Source organism: Megascapheus bottae, chromosome 15 (assembly GCF_031878675.1).
Source record: "Megascapheus bottae isolate mThoBot1 chromosome 15, mThoBot2.hap1, whole genome shotgun sequence".
In the NCBI taxonomy this organism is placed as follows: domain Eukaryota; kingdom Metazoa; phylum Chordata; class Mammalia; order Rodentia; family Geomyidae; genus Megascapheus; species Megascapheus bottae.
In genome coordinates this window covers 48,718,109-48,737,519 of record NC_143523.1, presented here as the reverse complement: position 1 = coordinate 48,737,519, position 19,411 = coordinate 48,718,109, and the positions used below count along the sequence as shown (strand labels likewise).

Genomic DNA, 19,411 nt, shown 5'->3' with positions numbered 1-19,411 from the left:
GAAGACAAAGTTTAACATTTGATTTTACTGGATGTTAGCCACTGGGCACAGTGTTTGACAAGCAAGGTTTTAACTTATTTTTTTTACAGTTTTTCTTTCACATTAGCAGTCCATCCTGGCTCTCTTGTGCTTGGCTCTTGTTTTGGAAATCTAGATTCAAGTCAGGTTGTGTGAGAGGACCCAGGGAGTGAGTGTAGAAGCTTTTGCTTGCTGACTCCAGGAAGCAAAGAAGCTTCTGGATCCCTGCAGGTCTGGTATGACCTTCCCACTATCCTGGCAGAGCTTTTCATGGCTTGGGGCAGTCAATCTCAACTGCCTTTGTGTACCCTGAAACCTGGCTAGCTTCTGCTGCTGACTTGCTAGGCCTTGGTCTTGCAAATGGAGGTCAAGTTACAGGTTGGGAACAGTAGTCAATGACCTAATTCCAACAGCTTTTCTGACCTCAAGCCAAACCCTAGTCCAAGTACAGCAATGGAAGAGACAGGAAAATACCCAGTTGGTAAGGTGTATAGACTCATAGTAGAGTGGGTCCTAAATCACAGTGGAAATTTTCCTGGAATGGGATGACTCCCTTTGTAAACAGGAACATTTGTCTTCTTTTGACTGACATGCCTGGTGAGGCGTGTGCCTGTCAGAAACCTCATGACTCTGATTTTGCTTGGGAGTTGGGTTGGCATTTGCAAATGAACTACCTGCACAGAAACAGCCATTAAAAATCCAGTCCTGGGTTATATAGGGAGGTAGGTCTGGAGAGCAGCCTGCTTTATCCAGATGTTAACCACTGGGCACAGTGCTTGCCTAACAAGGTTTTTACTTTTCATAGTCATCCATTTGAGCTAATAAATTGCCAGTTGCTATAGCTCGTATCCTCAATCCTTGGGAGTTGGAGATTGGAGGATCAGTCCCTGTTCCTGTACATCCAAGGTGAAAAATTCAGGAGAGTCCTGACCAGTGGCTGGATAAGGAGAATGTATTTTGTCTTCAAGGAGTTTCCAGGATAATGATGACATGTCCAGATGAAAAGACAAACAAAGGCGTCTAGTCCACACTTGCCCAGTGTTAAGATGGGGACTGGGTAGACACTGATACCGAGATGAAGACTAGGGGAGCTGAGGGGGAATGAGGCTGGTGGTGGGAGGGCTTCACTGCCTCTCTGGGTTTCTCTTGGGCTGGATGAAGATGGTCAGAACCAGAAGGGGGTGTTCAAGAGGGTCAGATTCTACCCACCATGTCTAATGAGACAGCTCAAGAAGGAGTCAGGAGGGAAGCAGGCCTGAGCTGGAGGCCTTGAAGACCAGGCCTAGTGCATTTCAAGTTCTGTGCTTTGAACAGTGTGGACTTGGCAGGATTTCTGAGATTCCAGACAGCCCAAGCAAAGAGTGAACACATACCAGACCAGCCTAAAAACAAGGTTTGCTCATCATCCCGTTGACTCATTGTGAAAAGCCTACAGTGTGCTAAGGGAGATGCTCTGGGCCCTGAGGATGTCATAGGGTCTTTGCTTGCATGCTGCTTGCCAGAGAATAAATAGAGACATGCGTAAAAGAGATGAGGGTAGGAGCTAGGAGGAAAAGAGCTGCAGGCTAAGGGAGTAGGTAACTTCAGTGTCACCTAAGCAGTGGGTAGTGAGTGGCTGAGATAGTGCAGGACTTTTTCTACTCGTTGCTTATGTCTCTTGGCTGGGAAGGGAGTATCCACAGGCCATTCATCCTCCCTGTTGTTCACTGGTGAGTTCTTTCTCCAAGTTTTCCCTGGATGCTGGCTTGGGGCCACTGCAACCACTGAAGTATTTTCAGGAAGTTTGTTTGAGTTTGGTGCATTTCTTGCAGTGCTACTAGTAAGGGCAAAAGGTGTCATGAATTTAGGGCTCTGTGCTGTGGTTCTGTACTGTGGTTCTTCTCCACCAGTGCTTGTTGACTGTTGGAGCTCTGAACACCAGAAGCCTACATTCTTCAGGCCACTTTTCCTGGCCCTTTTCTACATATCTCCTTACTTATGTGACAGAGACACACAGGTAATGGCTGGGCTTCCCTGTGGGGACTTTGGCCTTTGTGAGAGTGGCATCTTAGGACCTTCATTTTCCTATCTTCCAAATGAGGCATTTGAACCAGGTGAGTGTAGACTTTTCTTGGGATAGTCAATTAAACTTGGAAAACAGAGTGCCTATCTCACCAGGCTGCGAGTTTCTTATTTTGACAAGCAAGCAAGAGCATAACAAAGAAACTGTCAAATGCCAGCACTGCCATCATTGTCATTTCATTCAAAGGGCACGTTGATACCCAACAAAGGAGTGATGACAGAATGTCAGAGAAAAGGACAGCTCTTCCCGGGAGAATGTCGGCTATCTTTCACTAGCTCATGCATGTTTTATTGTACTGCCCCCTTTCCATTCCAGAAGAAATCCTGGGACAGCACAGCTCCATGGCCTCTGTGCATACTATGGGACTGCAGTAGCTTTGTCCTGGCCTGCATCTCCCTTTGCTGTGAATAGTAGGGTCCCTTACCAGTATGAATTTTCTTGTTCCCATGATATCCTTCCTTCTCTCCTTCCTTCTTAAGGCTTTCCTTGTCTCTCAGTAGCTCCCTCTGGTGGCTTGGATGTCCCAAACCATCTGGAGGATTCTTTCTGGGAGTTGGGAGAAGGTAGGAGATGAGGAAAAGATGGTGTCTCCACTGACCAGATAAATAAATCTCACCAACACCTACTAGATACCTTTTTTTGCCCATCCTGGGACTTGAACTCAGGGCCTAAGCACTGTCCTCGGACTTTCTCAGGGCTCCAGCTCTACCATTTGAGCCATAGCAACCACTTCTGGCTTTTCCTGTGTACACAGTACCAAGGAATCAAACTCAGGTCTTTATGCATGCTAGGCAAGCACTCTACCATTAGGCCATGCTCCTGGCCCTGAACCTCTTGACTTTCAGTAATGTCCCAACCATGTCCACACCCTTGTTCTAATTTGATTTGTCTTTTTTCCTTCCACTGTGGCTCATGAACATTAATTGTACCAGAGAAGCAGGAAGTATTCTGCCATATTTTATGAATACATGGGCTGGGGATTCCTGTGAGACTCAACCATTTTGACAAAGAGGGGAGAGATCAGGTTGTTCTGTAGGTAAAGCGCCTCCCAAGGTCATTCATGTTATGTGGATTGTGTACTACTGAGCTTTAAGGCTGGCTACTTGGAGAACTCTCATTATGATTTTTTTTGAATCATTATTGTACTAGATACTTTCAGACTTACAGGGACTATATGAAAGTGTGTGTGTGTGTGTGTGTGTGTGTGTGTGTGTGTGTGTGTGTGTGTACTGGTAATGGTACTTGAACTCAGAGCCTGTTTACTGTACCTTAGCTTTTTTGCTCAAGACTGTTGCTCTAGCACTTGAGCCACACCTCTGATTCTGTCCTTTTGCTGGTTGATTGGAGATAAGCGTCTTAAGAACTTAGCTCTCTTGGCGGGCTTTCAGCAATGATCCTCAGATTTCAGCTTCTTGAGTAACTAGGATTATAAGCATGAACCCCTGGTACCTGGCAGGAAGGTCTTTTTAAGCCTACTTTGCCAATAATCAAATGGAGAGTAGGAGGAGATGGGGTGACATTCTCAAGGCTGCACATTTAAATAAGAGAGGAATCGGGAGTCAGGAGTCCAGACTTTTAGACAACACTGACTAGCCTTCCCCTATGTCTTGATGCCATCTTTTATCCACAGCCTGGTTGATGAACATCTTACTCCTTCTTGAAAGTCTGTTCCTCATTTCTAAGGCTCCTGGAACCTCTGACATAGCTTTATAATTATATCTAATATGCACACACATATACATATGTGCACTCATGCACAGACACATATACGTATGCACACACATGTTCATATATACACATGCGCACACACATACATGCAGCTCATTTACACATGCACACACATATACATATGCACATATACAGCCATGTATATGTGCACACATATACACCCTTACACACAGAATCATACATACACATATATACACATTGGCTAGATTCATGGTCTCCTTGACCCAAGAATCCATGTTAAACTCCTTTCCTAAACATAAGGCAAGATTCTTCCTACAAGAAGTGTATTATACTCAGTGGGTTTCTGGGGAGCCTCCAGAAAGCCTCAGTGCCTCAGTCTTAAAAATTGAGATAATGGTGCCCGACTTGCAACATTATTAACAGGATTCACTGAAATCACACAAAGCACTCAGAAAATTATATCCATTACAAATCCATCTGAACTTCTGGCCCTGCCTCAGACCTGCTTGGTATGATTACAGTTTTTCTACAACTGGAAAATGTGTATTTCAACTGGGTCCCAGAGATGGTTTCTTATTGGGGTGGTTTTTCATGGCACGGGTGGCCATCTCTGTCTCTGTGTCCTTACAGATAACCAGGGTGTTGTGCAGCTGCCTGGGGGCCCAGGCCCAGGACTCTCTGCTAATCCATCCCAAATCCTCATGGCCCTATAGTCACTGTCACTCTTTCTCATTTAATTAAGCTATTTGAAGAAGAGATTGCTGTCTTACTGATGTGTTATATTGGTCAAGGTACATGCATTAGCCCTGAAAGTTTGGAGGCTGACTTGATTTTAGGCCGCAAATGTGGTTGTCAGCAAACACGTTGAATGGATCCTTCTATTCCCACGTTGGAATTCCCGCTGCTAGGCCCCTTTCTCAATGGCTTTCCGTACACGACTGATATACCTGGCGCTGGTGGCTCATACCTAGCCACTCTGGAGGCTGAGGTTTAGAAATCAACATTTGAAAGCACATTGGGTAGACATATAGATGACACTTGGATCGCAAATTAAACTTCCTAAAAGCTGGAAGTGGAGCTGTGACTCCAGTGGTAGAGTGATAGCCTTGAGTGAAAAAGCTAAGGGACAGCATCCTAGCCCGGAGTTCAAGTCCTAGAACCAGCACACACCAAACAAACAAATGTAAACCCTAAGCTAAACTAAACTAGAACTCAGTTTAGATGTCTGTACCACAAACTTCTGTTATGTAGAAGACAGAAAATAGGCTGGGAGCCTGGCCTAGTGGTAGAGTGCTGCCTAGCATGCCAAAGCTCTGGGTTTGATACCTCAGTAGCACATACACAGAAAAAGTTGGAAGTGGTGCTGTAGCTCAAGTGGTAGAGCACTAGCTTTGAGAAATCTCAAGGACAGTGCCCAAGCCCTGAGTTCAAGCCCCAGGACTGGCCAGAGGAGGAGGAGGAGGAGGAGGATGACGACGACAATGATTGGGAGTTCAAGAATAACCTGACATATCTCAAAAAAACAAAATAAGTGAGCCCATCTCAAAGATGATTGATTCAATACAAAGTTACAAACAACATTTCATAAGGAGAACCAAGCTTTTCCCTTCCTTCCTTCCTTCCTTCTTTCCTTGCTTCCTTCCTTCCTTCTTCTGTTCTTTCATTCATTCTTTTTTATTTTATTGTCAGGGTGGTATATAGAGGGTTACAGTTAAATTCATCAGGTAGTGGAAACATTACTTCTTGAACATTGATAGCCCTTTCATTTGAGTTTTGTTGGTCAGCCTGAAAGAGCAAAGCATTCATGGCCTCTGAACTTGGACTACAGGGGATTTTAATTTCATCTCTATTCCCTCAAAAGTAGTAATTACTCAGCCTCGCTGAGCTCTATAACATCCCTACTTTCAAGATTTGTTCAGGCATTAAACCCATGTAAAATTAACAAATAGAGAACATGGCCTGTAGATGCAAGAAGGGAATGAGGGACTTCCTGAGAGCCAGCATACCATTTTAGAGAATTGTTTGCCTCTTAGAAGAGTCCCCAGGTGCACCCATATCCCCAAGAAAGGAAATCATATCTGCTGAGCTTCTCAAGGCTACACAGCTGAGATTCAACATGCATGTCCAGTGAGGGCTCCATGGTACAAGTGTTGGGGTCAGTGATTCAGAGTTGAACAGCTCCTCGGGGAGCAGTGACATGGCCTCTTCGATTCTGAGAGAAGGGAACCCTAGGCATAAAGTTGGACTTATTAAAGGTCACCTGGCCTTTTTTATAACTGTCATTTTTTTCTAACACAAAGACTTCTGAAGTGCAATTGTTAGCACAGAGCACTCAAGTCCTTCGAAGGATATATACGTGGAAAGTAGGGGCTGAAATATCCCCTGAGGAGTGAGCATCATAGGACAAGCAGGATCACTGCTTCATGCCCACGCTTCTCCAACTCCAGAGCGATGGGCTTTGCCTGGGTTTTATTTGAGGTACCTTTGGCCTGTATTATAGATGGTGTGGATCCATGGACACCTGTCTCCAGAAATGTGGTCCAGGTTAGCCAGCACAGAAGCTACTGGCTAAGTTCACCTGGTTCACATCCCAATCTGTTACCCCTGCAGGGAGCTCTGGTTGCATGGGGAGAGGTGTCTCTGGGGGCAGCAGGTACCTGGGAATCTCTGAGCATCCAGGAAGAGGAGGCGTAATTGAACTTCCCAAGGGCAGAGATGAACTCTGCCACTGTCCCCTCCCAGCAGCCCTGGGAAGGGCTGTGGTGGGGTTGTGTTATCTGAGTTCTTTTCTGCCCTATTTCTCATCCCTGGAGTCTCAGAATGACTGTCTCCTCCTTCTCCATTCACAGAACTCTCACCATGAAAATCCCAGCTGGTGGTGCCCACATTATGCTTTATTTGCTTGAGCCGCTTTAGGTAATCTGCCTAATCCTCTAATGTGTGGGATTATTAGTACCAGGGAGAATGGCTGGGTGGCCATCAGCCCAGGAGATAGAAGAGGCTGCCAGAGGTTTTTTTCTCTTCTTCCACTGTGGCAGGGTGGGGGTGAGGGTGGAGGACCATTCCTCTACTTCCAGGCCTGGGAACTCTCAGGCAAAGGGACCAGAGAATTTTGTGCATAGAGATCTGGAAAGAGATCGGGGGTCTGGAAAGGCTTGAAATCCAGTCATTCCGAGATCTTATGCCAAATGGTGACACAGAGTGTCATCATCATCACCACCAGGGCATAAAGCTACAACAGGCCTAGACATTTTTTGGCTCTGGGGATTCAAACTTTCCCCCTCCAGAAAATGTTTTCTGGATGTAGTGCAGCATGGGAACTCTAATAAGGAAAGAACTCAGGGAGGGTCTTTCATTTTCATGGGTGCCAGGCCTTCCTTCTTCTACCTACCTGTTCCTGTGGTCCCTCATAGAAGCTTGGCTCTGCAGGACAGAAAACTGTGGGTTCTACTTCTCACTATCTTACATTTCATCCTAGACTGTCTGCAGGAAAACCCTTCTTTTGTGTGTCCAGCTGAAGAGCTGTGTGGGACACTGTTGTCTTGGTGCAGCACGAGAGGGGACGGGGAAAGGCAAACAGGGCATTCCTGGGGACTGGTCTTAACGTGGGTGAAACAGGAGATGGATCCAAATTGGTAAGTGGAACTGGAAAATTTGAGGACCCAGGGAGACTGAGGCACAAGCAGAGCCCAGAAGGAAGTTTCCTAGCCCTTCCTCCTCCCACAGGCCCCTGGGGGTGGAACATCTTGGAATAACTGATGGTACCAGGTATACTAAGGATCTAACATAGGGTTTCCAAGTATGGGAGATACTTCCTGGCCCCATCGCTGGTCCAGAGGAAATAGGAGAGGCCAGAAAAACCTCCTGATACAGCTGAGTTCTCTGGAGCTCTGGGTAGATGGTCAGGTGTTCAGGGGCTCAGAAGAAACAATGGGAAAGGAAGCCCCTTTTCAGTGAGAAACATCTCCATAGAGAACCTCAATTCTTTTTTTGTGTGTGTGTGGTGCCAGTCCTAGAGCTTGAACTCAGTATCTGGGTACCCTTGCTTAGCAGTTTTGCTCAAGGCTGATATTCTACCACTTGTGCCACAGCTCTCCTTCTTATATTTGATGGTTAGATTAAATGTGACTCTCACAGATTTCCTTACCTGAGCTGGCTTCAAGCCACGATCTTTAGATCTCAGCCTCCTAAGTACAGCTAGGTATGCACCTGAGAATAGTTCAGGCAGAGAACCTCCACTTTTAGCAGGAGGGCCTAGTAGCCTGTCCATGTAATCATGTTCATTTCTCACCTTGAACAATGAATTATTATGGTTCTGGCTGGATCTTGGTAGAGGAAGGATGATGTTCCCGTGTCCTTGGTTCAACTGCCCTCTCAAGGTACAGGGACCTGGACAGTAGGTCACAGAGGTACGCGCAGTACCTACCAGAAGTGGGGTGGATGGAGTGCTTGAAATGATAATCAGCCTCTCACAAGCTCTTTGCTGCTGTCAATAATCCTTCCACATTGTCTGGCTCATTCTCTCCTTACTCTGCCCTCAGGAGAATGGCAGGACAGATGTTCCTTTGTGTGTCCAACTGTGGGGTTTAAATTCTGCCTGTCTTCTTGGGTACACTACTTCTCCCTGCATCTATCCAATAGGGCATCAGTGTCTATCCCACAGGGTCTCTGTGACCATGCGCAGATGTGGTAGCCAATGTTTACTGTTGCTATTTATTTGTAATATTATCTATTTCTAGATATTGTTCTTACTGACAATTGATTCCCCATGGGCTTTAACTCACTCCCTCTCCTTTCTTCTCTTCTCTTCTGCACTAATGTCAGTCCCTATTTCTGAGCTCATGATGCCTTAATATTGATGATACAGCTTTGAACCAAGTGGAAATTCCTTCAGTATGAGAGTTTCATGGACATAATTTAAGTGCCAGGGCTTCCCATGGTGGCAGACATGCTCTGGAGAAATCAGCCTGGAGAGGGATCTGTAGGGGTGGAGTCACTTCCAATAAGGCAGTCAGGGAAGGGCCTGGGTCTGATAAGGGGAGGTTTGAGCAAAGGCCCTGGAGGATTTGGAGAGCATGGGACAACTGGGGTAGGGGGTGGGAGGAACATCCAGTGTAAACAGCCCTGACATACGAGTCGTCTTGGAAAGTTCTGGCAGCTCATGGAATAGCATGAGCAAGTTGTAGACTCACAGGACGTCAGAAAACAGAGGGACAGGATAGACAGGTAAGCCTGTATAAGTGAGAAACTGACATCATTGGAAAGGAAGGAAGGCCTCAGGAGGTTGTGTGTACAGCAGTAACACCAAGTGAAACACAGAACTTACTCCAGTCTGAGATTTGAATTCAAGGCTCACACCTGCTCAGCCAACTTCTACCCTTGAGCCATGCTTGTGCGATAGCTTTTTTTTTTCCCCTGATTATTCTGGAGATGTAGTCTCATGAACTTTTCTGCCCAATCTGGTCTTAAACAACAGCCCTCTAGATCTCATCCTTCGGAAGTAGCTTGGATTACAGATGTGGGCTACCAGTATGACTTAGAAAAATGCTCTTCCTCCCGAATGGCTAAACAACTTCCCAGATGAAGAGTTCAAAATCTGAGGTACAGTTAAAGGTGAGACAAGCCTGAGTTCCTGGGCTGGCCTTCAACAAGCAGCAGGGGAGCCTCTGAATACTCCTCCAGGCGGGCTCTGTGGGCTCTGCATCCTCAATACACTCAGCTTGCAGGTGCGGTGCCCATGGTGACCTTGGCACCTAGCTCTGTGGACAGACAGATGTGGAGAACTAGGTAAGAGCAGATGTGGCAGCCACTCACACCCCAAAGAAGAGGTGTGTTCAGGATAAGGGTCTTGGGGAGAACTGGCAAATACATCATCCTGGTGGTCCAGATACAACCTGACTCTACCTCACCCTACCCTACCAGGCTTCTGGTTCTGGGGTAGAGGGCTCTTTTCCCAAGAGCAGCCCTACTTCCTTCCCAGAACTAGACCACAGAGATACCATCCTGACCTTCCCTTTACAAAGCTTTAGTACTTTGGGGAAGTTCTGTGTTTTGGGAAGTTCTGTGTCCCAAGCCACCAGGTTATAATTCTTCAGGATCCAATGTGTGTGTGTGTGTGTGTGTGTGTGTGTGTGTGTGTGTGTGTGTGTGGCGGGGGTGGGGGAGGGGGAGGGGGCAGTGGTGACAGCACGACTCACAGAGCCTTCAAGGAGTTAGATGACTTGCTGGAGTCCACCCAGAAAAGTAAATCTGCATCATTTTCTCCTTCATTGTGGCCTAGAGATTCCTCCTGCCCTATCGAGTTCAGAAAAGATAAGAGAGACACCCAGATCAGAGAGCTGGGGGACGGGGTGAAGTGGGCTCTAGGATTAAAATGAGCTTTTGACCTCTTGTAGGCAAAGCTCAGCTCTTCAAGGATAGCAGATTGGGCTCTGCTTTGAGAAGAGGAGGGACAGGGACTCAGAGCATGCTTCTCTCTGGCCTTTAGTCTCCCTCTTACTGGAAGTGGGAGGCTGGTCCAATGAAGTTCATATCTGGGAGCGGGGATTTTGTAATGGGAACATCCAGTGTGACAACCCTTTGCCAGCCATCCTGGCTAGGATCCCATGCTCCTGTTAAAACTCTTGCAGAAGTGGAGCCACTTGGCCTCCAGAAGGGGCATTGTTTAGTCAGAGGGTAAGCATCCTCAAAGGCCCATACCTGACTTGATATATGGTGGCTGTCACTATTTTAATAGGACTGTGACCTAGCTACCCTCACCTGCTGCATGTCCCCAGCAGGACCACTTAAACCTTCTCCCCTGGCCCTTTCCTGCAGTGGGTGGGTTTGAACAGCTGTTGTGGACAGGTGAGGTCAATAGCGGAGAGCAGGGCCTCTCCCAATGAACCTGACTGTAGGACACAGGAGGCTTTATACAGCTTCCTGCTCCCCAAGCCCCGCCCCTAAGCCTGCCTCTCATATGTGGTAATTAAGCTCAGACATCTCGTGTAAGCAAATAATAACAATGGCATTATCTCCCTTTAGTCTGTGTTTTTCCTTGCCTCTCATAAAGTAATTAAAATAATGAATGCCTTGTAAAACAATAGGTAACAGCGCTGGCAAAATAGCATTGTCTTCCCCACACCTCTTGTGCTGTGAATTATTGATGCAATGAAGTTACTATGACCGCTGGGGACTCCCTGACTCCTGGTACTTTTCATGCTCATTTTCATTCTTCAGGCAGTATTCTTGCCACCAGGAAGGAGGAGCAGGGGGTTGGTCCTTGGGGTCTCCAGGTGGCAGCCAGTTCAACATCATGGCCAATAGGCGATCCTCAAAAACAAACACAAAACCAGGCACCTGTGGCTCATGCCAATAAATTCTAGCTGTTCAGGAGACTGAGATCTGTGGATCAATATTCAGCTCAGGCACACAGAAATCCAAGAGGCTCTTATCTCCAATTAACCAGCAAATGCCCAAGGTAGAAATATGCCTTGAGTGGTAGAAGACTAGACTTGAGCAGAAAAAGCTAAGCAAGATCTGGAGGCCCTAAGTTCAAGCCCCAATACTGGCAAAAAAAAATTTTTTTTAAAGCAAATGTAGTAGTCTTTGGTTTAAGGGCCTGCTTCTTGCTTCAGCATCTTCTTCCACTGCTCATTTCTGGAAAAAGGCACATGGTCTTGGTAGGAGGAGGAGAAGGCCCAGGAATAGCAGAGAGCGAGACCCATCCCTCATTTCAGATAAGAACAGGGTTCATCCTGCCTTGCCAGTATGGCCAACTGCTGTGGTTCCACAATTAGGGACCTGCAAGCCAGCTGGTGGGTGCTGTATAGGAGCTGGGCGTCACTGAAAGTTTCAACTCCCCCCCCCCCACAGGCTTCTGATGGCTGCTTGTTTGAGAACTTTGCCCTATCAGTGTCACTGTCAATGTCAGGAGGTGCGCTGAGCGGATTGTATATGTTCCACGTGCCGGTGGACACTTGGTACTTGCTCTTCCCATATCATAGGACAGCCCACAATAGCAAGAGAGCCAGAATCCCCCCTGAATTGAATGGGTGCCTCAGTTACTGTAGCTGTCCATGGAGGAGGACCTCCATTCCTCCTGGAAACCCATTCATTTAGAGACCCTGGTGGCTGAGATGGCAGGGAGTCTGGGACCAGGACAGGTCCTGACAGACTATGGAGGCAGATCTGAATTTGGATAATGTGTGTCTCATATCAACATGCTTCATGGATAAGGCCTACTGTTTGAATCCAGTTCGCTGTGTCTCAACATTGTCCTTCTTTTTTTTTCTCTCTCTTGCCAGGAGGTCCAAAAGATTAATAATGGCTCAAGCCAAGCAGATGGCACTCTCAAGCCAGTGGATGAAAAAGAGGAGGCAGTGGCAGCCGAAGTCGGCTGGATGACCTCCGTGAAGGACTGGGCAGGAGTGATGATATCTGCCCAGACCTTGACCGGCAGAGTCCTGGTAAGTCCTCAGCCTCTCCTACTCTGGAGCCCTTGTGCCTGACTTGAGGCAGGTAGCTTTGCTTGTGAGATTTGTGATGCTGCAATAGATGGTTTGTTTCTAGTCTACTGAGGCTGGGAGGTTCTGTGAACAGCCAGTGTTCAAGAAGGAGTTCTCTACTCTGCCTTTGCAAGCCCAGGAGCTAGTGGCGGGAGTCTACAGAAGCTGGGCTGGAATCTTGCACTGATAGACTGTTGAAATGATGTTCTGAGCTTTCTTTGCACGCAAGACAGACAGACAGACAGCCCCCCCCCCAACACACAGCAGAACTATCTTGGAATGAATCTGGAATTTAAGGAGTTCTTTAAGTATGCATCTTTGTGGTAGCTTTTTGATAAAGTTACTGCTGGCCTCTGTGGGCCACAAAGACAACTTTTCTAGGAGCAATATCCTAACTTGGTGTGAGATAAGGGGCCACTGCTCAGGCAATATCTATCTATCTTCTGTCTACCTACCTACCTACCTATCTACAGTATTTACTAGTACTGGGGATTGAACTCAGAGCTTGGATATTGTTCTTTGGCTTTTTCACTCAAGGCCAGTACTCTACCACTTGAGCTACCTCTTCATACTTCCAGTAACAGCTTTTTGCTGGTTAATTGTGGGTAAGAGTCTCAAGGATTTTCCTGCTAGGGCTGGCTTCGAACTACACTAATCAGATCTTAGCCTTCTGAGTAACTAGGATTGTGGTCACGAACTACCAGCATCTGGCAGTTAGGTGCCCTTATTTTTGATGAGGCTCTCACTTAAGCCATGTGGGACTCATACTTTTGCTTCGCAAAGCACTTCCTGCTCCTCTGTGATCTACTTATAGTGCTTGGCTTCCCTGATTGGTCATGAGTTCCTGGCTTGAAGCAGGGGCCATGGAGGAGTTGGGGTTGGGGGAAAGGTCTGTAGTGACTGGCCATGGTAATTTTGCTGAGAGGGAGGAGCATCTAGGATGTGTCTTTCAATGGGAAAACTAGAGAAGAACTGGGTGCCCAGGGACCAGTTGCTTTCATCTGTCATGCCCATATAGTTGCCATAAGTCGTGTCCTTCCTTGTGGTGGTGGTAGCACTGCCCACCACCTTCCCTAGTCTGCCCTGGTTCAAGATTTTCTCTGGGTAATCTCTCATTGTGATTCTGGAGTAGGTTTGCCAGGGTTGTCCTTCCTGGCTCAGTCAAGAATCCTTTGGTGGAAGTGGTGCTGTGGTTCAAGTGGTAGAGCAGTAGTCTTGAGTTGGAGAGCTCAGGGACAATGCCCAGGCCCAGAGTTCAAGCCTCATTACCGACAAAGAAAAATAAAAGAATCCCTTGGCTCACCAACAGTTGAGCATGGCTCAAGTTGTGGAGCACCTGTGTAGAAAGGCAAAGCCCTAAGTTCAAGCTCTGCCTCCCTCCACATCCTCTCCCCCTGCTGATACAGAGGAAGCAGAGAGGAGTACATTGTATTGTGGGAATGAAAGATCCTCCATTGAGACCGAGGGCTGCAAACACATAAGCATTGAGAGCAAGGATGGCTGGGGGACCAGAGGCTAGAAACAGCTTATTCAAACTTAAAGGTGAGGGAGGTACCAGGGAAAGTCAGAGTAGTGAGCTACCACATTGTGATAGCACAAGAGGGGATTGCTATGCCGCTGAGACACAGGGCTTGAACTGACACCAGGAGTGGAGACAGGCAGGTGGGTATGAGTGATATTTTGCAGGTAGGACTTTGACATTGCTTCTCATGTTATCCAGAGCCTCTGTGAGCCAGGCAGCCGTGCTAATCATGCACATCACCATCCATTTGTGTGTTGCGTTAGGTGGTCATCACCAGGAAACAACCAGTTACCTAGGCATCTAGCTCTCTAGTACTTGGAAAAATAAAAACGTATGAAGGGGCATGACTTGCCAACAAATACTCAGCTTTAATTCACAGAGCTAGCCTGGTATCAAGGACATCTAGTCTCTAGACCTTCTAGTATTCTGTGTGTTGACTTCCCTCCATTTCTCTCCTAAGCAACCACCAGCTGCCTTTGACTGTCACACTTTGACATTATTACCTCAGTGCCAATGCGATCTGGACTCTCATGGCCTGTCTCTTTTAACCTTTACACCCTGCCCAGACCTCTCTGTGCCTGTTCAAGGTGTCATCAGCTGTCAGAAGTTTTATTTTTTTTTTCCCTCCAGAAAGTTCTACTGGGGCCCTGCAGGGTGACATGACAGGTGCCCCCCCCCCATGAGCAGAACAGGGAGAATGCCTGTTGTTTAGGAGGCTACAGTTTTTCTCTACCAAAAGAGTGGTTTTTGTTTTTGTTTTTTGTTTGTTTTTGTTTTTGTTTTTTTATTGTAATTAGTAAAAGGGTTACATGATATTTGCCAGATAGAAGGTGCATTAATTCACATACATTGATACCCTTTCACATGTCTTGGTACCCGTTTCCCTCCCCCCCCACACCTCCCACCCGTCTTGGTTTTCTCCCCTTCCCTATCAAATTTTTTGGTTAGTCGTGGGGCCTAGGTGCTGTCCTTGAGCTCTTCAGCTCAAGGCTAGTGTTCTACCATTTTGTGCTACAGCGCCACTTCCGGGTTTCTGGTGGTTAAATGGAGTTAAGAGTCTCATGGGCTTTCGTGCTGAGCTGGCTTTGAACCACAATCCACAGATCTCTTGAGTAGCTAGGATTACATTGCCCGGCTAAAGAATATAAGGAAGTTTCAGCACACAGCAGAAAGCTGCCCTGCCTGTTCTGAACCCAAAGTTGTGTTTATCTTGAGTTGTTCAAATATTTATCCCTGAAACATTGGGACCAAAGCAAGGCAAGATATATGGCTGTCTGATGTCCTTTTTCAATTTCCAATTTGTTCTCCTTAGCAGATGTTCAGTAGCGAGGCTTCCACATCTGGGACCCTTTCTCACCTGTCTGGTACAGTTACAGTCTCCAAGATAAAAAAGGCCCAGCTGGGGAAGCATTGACCAAGGTAGCCCCAGCTTATCTCTATAGGAGCTCTCAGGCAAGCCCAGCATTAGTTGGATACTTTATCTTTATCTGCCCTTGGCCAGCTCTGTGCTTGGCACATGCAGAAAGTAGTGAGCAGTGGCGATTCAGTGTATGAATTATTTATACTGTTGAACTAAATAGAGAGTTCCAGAGCTCTGTTTTAAAATGACAAGTGATCATCACCACTGAAAAGAGCCTTTTATAGTCAACACCTGAGGCCTCATTGCCCAAGTGATGAAATTCCTTGACCTTAGGGCTGCAAGTATCATAATAGTCTTTGCTCTGTGTGTGTGTGTGTGTGTGTGTGTGTCCTTAGCACTAGGCTTAGTTAAACAAAAATAGATGAGCCCTCTTTAGAAAGGTTTTCAAGGATTACTACTTTTTTCATCTTTGTGTGTGTGTGTGTGTGTGTGTGTGTGTGTGTGTGTGTGTGTGTGTGTGAACTCAAGCCTTTGGGCACCGTCCCTTAGCTTTTTTTTTTTTTTTTTGCTCAAGGCTAGAGCTTTACCACTTGAGCAACAGCTCTACTTCTGGCCTTTTAGTAGTTGATTAGAGATAAGAGACTTATGGATTTTTCTGCCCAGGCTTGCTTTGTGCCATGATACTTAGATGAGCCACCGGAACTGGCTTCCATTTGTTTATTTATTTTTTGTAATTAAAGCATATTTATTTTCTGATTATAAAAATACAGTTGACTATCTTGTGCTTGCCAATTCTACATCCATGGAGTAAACAAACCCAATGTCAAAAATATTGGGAAAAGTTAAATCTTTTGAACATGTGTCATCTTTTTATTTGTTTTTTGGTCATCATTCCCTCATGAACACAGTATGATATGTCTTATAAACACAGTGAACCAACTATTTACATAGCATTGTCCTCACATTAGGTATTTGATAATATAGGGATGCTTGAAAGCACCCCTGAACACCTCTGTACAGCACCATTTACAGTAGGGATTAAGTATTCTTGGATTTTGGTGCATACATGAATCCTGGAAGCAGTTCTCTAAAGATCTTAATGGACAACTGCAAGCAGTACATGTTTATTTTAGAATTCTGGAAAATACCAGATGAATTGATAATAAGATTCAAGGATGTGGAGCTGGCCCACACTGAACAATATTTCATTGTAGCAGTAAAAATCACCAGGATTTTTTCCCTGCTGTTTGGATTTTGCTGAGGACTTTCTTCCCTACATTTCATGCAATCCACATTATGCAGGGAGTCAATAGTTATTTGCATTAAAGATTATCTGTGTTTTTTTCCTTCCCAGTGAACACAAATGAACATCTAAGTTGGAAAGTGGGTCATGTATTTTTTCTGTGGGGGTAATGATGAGCCAGTTGATTGTCTATGGAACTATAGAAAATTTTAGAATCCTTCTATAGAATCATTCTATGCTACTGTACCTTCCTTCACTTCCTCTGTTGTCTCTTGTTTTCTTTTTACCCTAAATTCTTAACTCCTCTGTTTGAAATGTACACATATGTGTATGTGGTTATATGCACTATCTATATAAAAACGAACCAGATTAAACTCTTCTAATGAGCTGGTATCTATATTTAGAGGGCAAGAAACACAAGGAGTTGGCTCTTACAGAGTTCAGTTGCATTTTGTATAAATTTAAGCCTAAATTAATGAAGTTATTGAGGTTTGAGGTTGGTAAGTTTTTGGTAGCAAGTATGTTAGGCAGTGTGGACCATGTGGACTCACCTGTGACTGTGGAACTCTGCCATTGTCTCTGCCATTGTGGTGTGAGAGCAGTCACAAGCAGCCATGGTGTGATGGTTCTAATAAAACTTTATTGGCCGAAATAGATGATGAGCCAGATTTGTTTCCTTAGGTCACACTTTGCCGATTCTTGGTCTAGTTTATTCCCTTGTGTTTAAAAAATGGTTTTCTGAGAGATAAGAGATTTTCTAAGAATAATAGAACCAGAGAAATTGTGTGTGTGTGTGTGTGTGTGTGTGTGTGTGTGTGTGTGTGTGTGTGTGTGTGTGTGTGTAATGGAACTGGGGCTTGGACTCGGGGGCTAACACTCTTGCTTATTTTTGTTGTTGTTGTTCAAAGCTGACACTCTTGCACTTGAGCCACATCGTTATTTCTGGCATTTTGGCAAATAATTGGATATAGTAATGTCTCTAGTTTGTCTTCCTGGGCTGATCTCAACCCCCTTCTGAGTATGTAGGATCACAGACATGAGTTACTGGCCCTTGTCCAGAGAATCCATTTATAAAGAGAAATGTTACAGACACACAGACACAGACATATACACATGATCCTGACATCTCTATTTGCATGTAATTTCTGAATGTTGCTGTTTATTCCTGTTCTCAGAGCAACTATCTTCTTAAGAAAATATCTATACTTCTTCAATTTCCCATAACAAAAGCAGCATTTTGTGTTTCTCTTCAAAGACTGATCTTGCCAAGATAGTTACTAGCTCCTTGAGAGAAGGTAGGCCCCACAGATTGACTGTGTTTAGTTACTTTCCACATTTTTCCCATGCTACTATGTTTGAATATAGCTCTAGGAAACACATGCATCTAATTCCATCAACTGAAAACATTTGCTACTTGCTTGAATGTCTGGGGGATGATTTATCAAGGTAAGGAGAGAGAAAGTGCCAGTCTCTCCCTTTATTTTTCTAAATATGTCACATGTGGCATTTTATGTTACACACATAGCTGAGACCATTTTATTCTCATCCTCCAGTGGGTTTCAAGGGAGATATGTATTGAACATGCCTTTCAAGTAGACATAACAATCCTATTGGCTTAATAACATTAAGTAGATGTGTGCTCTCTATGAAATTGGACCAGATGAACCTGACAGAGCTACACACAAGCATAAGCTGAATTAGATCGGTTACATTCCTTCTTGCAGTCATTTCTTTGTTAGGTGGCTCTTGGCACCATGATGTTTTTCATCAGCATTCTCTCCAGTTTTCCAGTGATGCTTTGTAACAACTTCATGCACAGCTCCCATGTCCATCTCTCTTCCTCTCACCTGTGTCCCTTTTAATTTTACTTTCTTTTGCAACTCTACTTAAAATGATTACATCATTTGCAAATGTTCTATGGAACAGAAAGAGAAGTATTTTGATAAGAATGGTCTGCCTACCAAGTAGGTCCGTTCCACTTTCTATGCAGAGGGGAGCAAACAGAGGGCTTATTTGTGTTAATATCCCTAAGAGAGGCTTCAGTTCGGCGGAGTCATGCTGAATTCCCCACAAGGACCTAAAAATTCCTCTTTACCTGTGCAGTTTACCCTATGCATAAATACAGAGTTCATACTTTAGTTATTAGTTAAAATGTCAAAGAAACCAGGCGCTGACTCTTTTCTCCAATTAGGCATTAAAATAGCCGGATGTGGAGGTATGGCTCAAGTGGTCCAGCCCTACCCTTGAGTGAAAAAAGCTAAGAGACAGTAGGTCCCCCCCAAATAAAAAACAAATGTGCAAGAAGATAGGTTGCATTTTTGTGATTACATATGAAATTTTGTCTTTATCATAAATCCGAAAGATACTCCAGGATAAAAAAAAAAAAGATTCCTTGGGAACTTGGGTGGACTTCCTTTCTTATCCCCATCGTCTAGACTTGCCAATGCAGACTGGCATGGTAGAGCTCATAGACACTGTAAGGGGTAAGGGGAATGATATTGCTTGCCCAGAGTTTCCATTCTTATCTTCCCATGAGAGCCTTTCCCCATGGGCCTGTGGACAGCATCTTACCAGCCCAGGGATGAGCTAAGAATCGCACCACCCAGTGTGGCTCATGGTTCTTTTGTGTGGTTCACATGCTATAGATATGTTTCCATTTTAAAATGGCTTTAACATAAAACTCCATGGAAGAATATTTTTTGACATGTGAAAATTATTTGAAATTCAAATTTCAGTGTCCATAAACAAACTTCTATTGGCATCTTGCCATGCTTGCTCATTTACATAATGTCTGTGCCTGCTTTTGTAACAGGAGACAACATAGCGTGTGTAGTATCCACGGAGCCCCTAAACAGCCTATAATAATTATCATCTGGCTCAGGAGAGGAGCGAGTTTGCTACCCCATCTGTGACTGGTGACATTCATTCTTCACTAAGTGGTTTATTTGCTGGGATTTGCTCCCAACTTATCCCCAGCACAAGATAATGGACAAATTTATCAAATCTGTCTCACTTCTCAGAGACATGTCTA

At 45.2% G+C, this 19,411-nt stretch overlaps 1 protein-coding gene across 33 annotated transcripts in view; it reads left to right on the top strand.

Annotated features, from left to right (window-relative positions):
* Kcnma1 (potassium calcium-activated channel subfamily M alpha 1) overlaps positions 1 to 19,411 on the top strand; it is a 675,048-nt gene that overhangs the window by 181,456 nt on the left and 474,181 nt on the right. For all 33 annotated transcript variants that reach the window (XM_090346647.1, XM_090346640.1, XM_090346639.1 and 30 more), the window contains exon 2: positions 12,055 to 12,216. In XM_090346647.1, the coding sequence (XP_090202773.1) occupies positions 12,055 to 12,216 (162 nt within the window). The remainder of the gene's footprint in view (positions 1 to 12,054; positions 12,217 to 19,411) is intronic.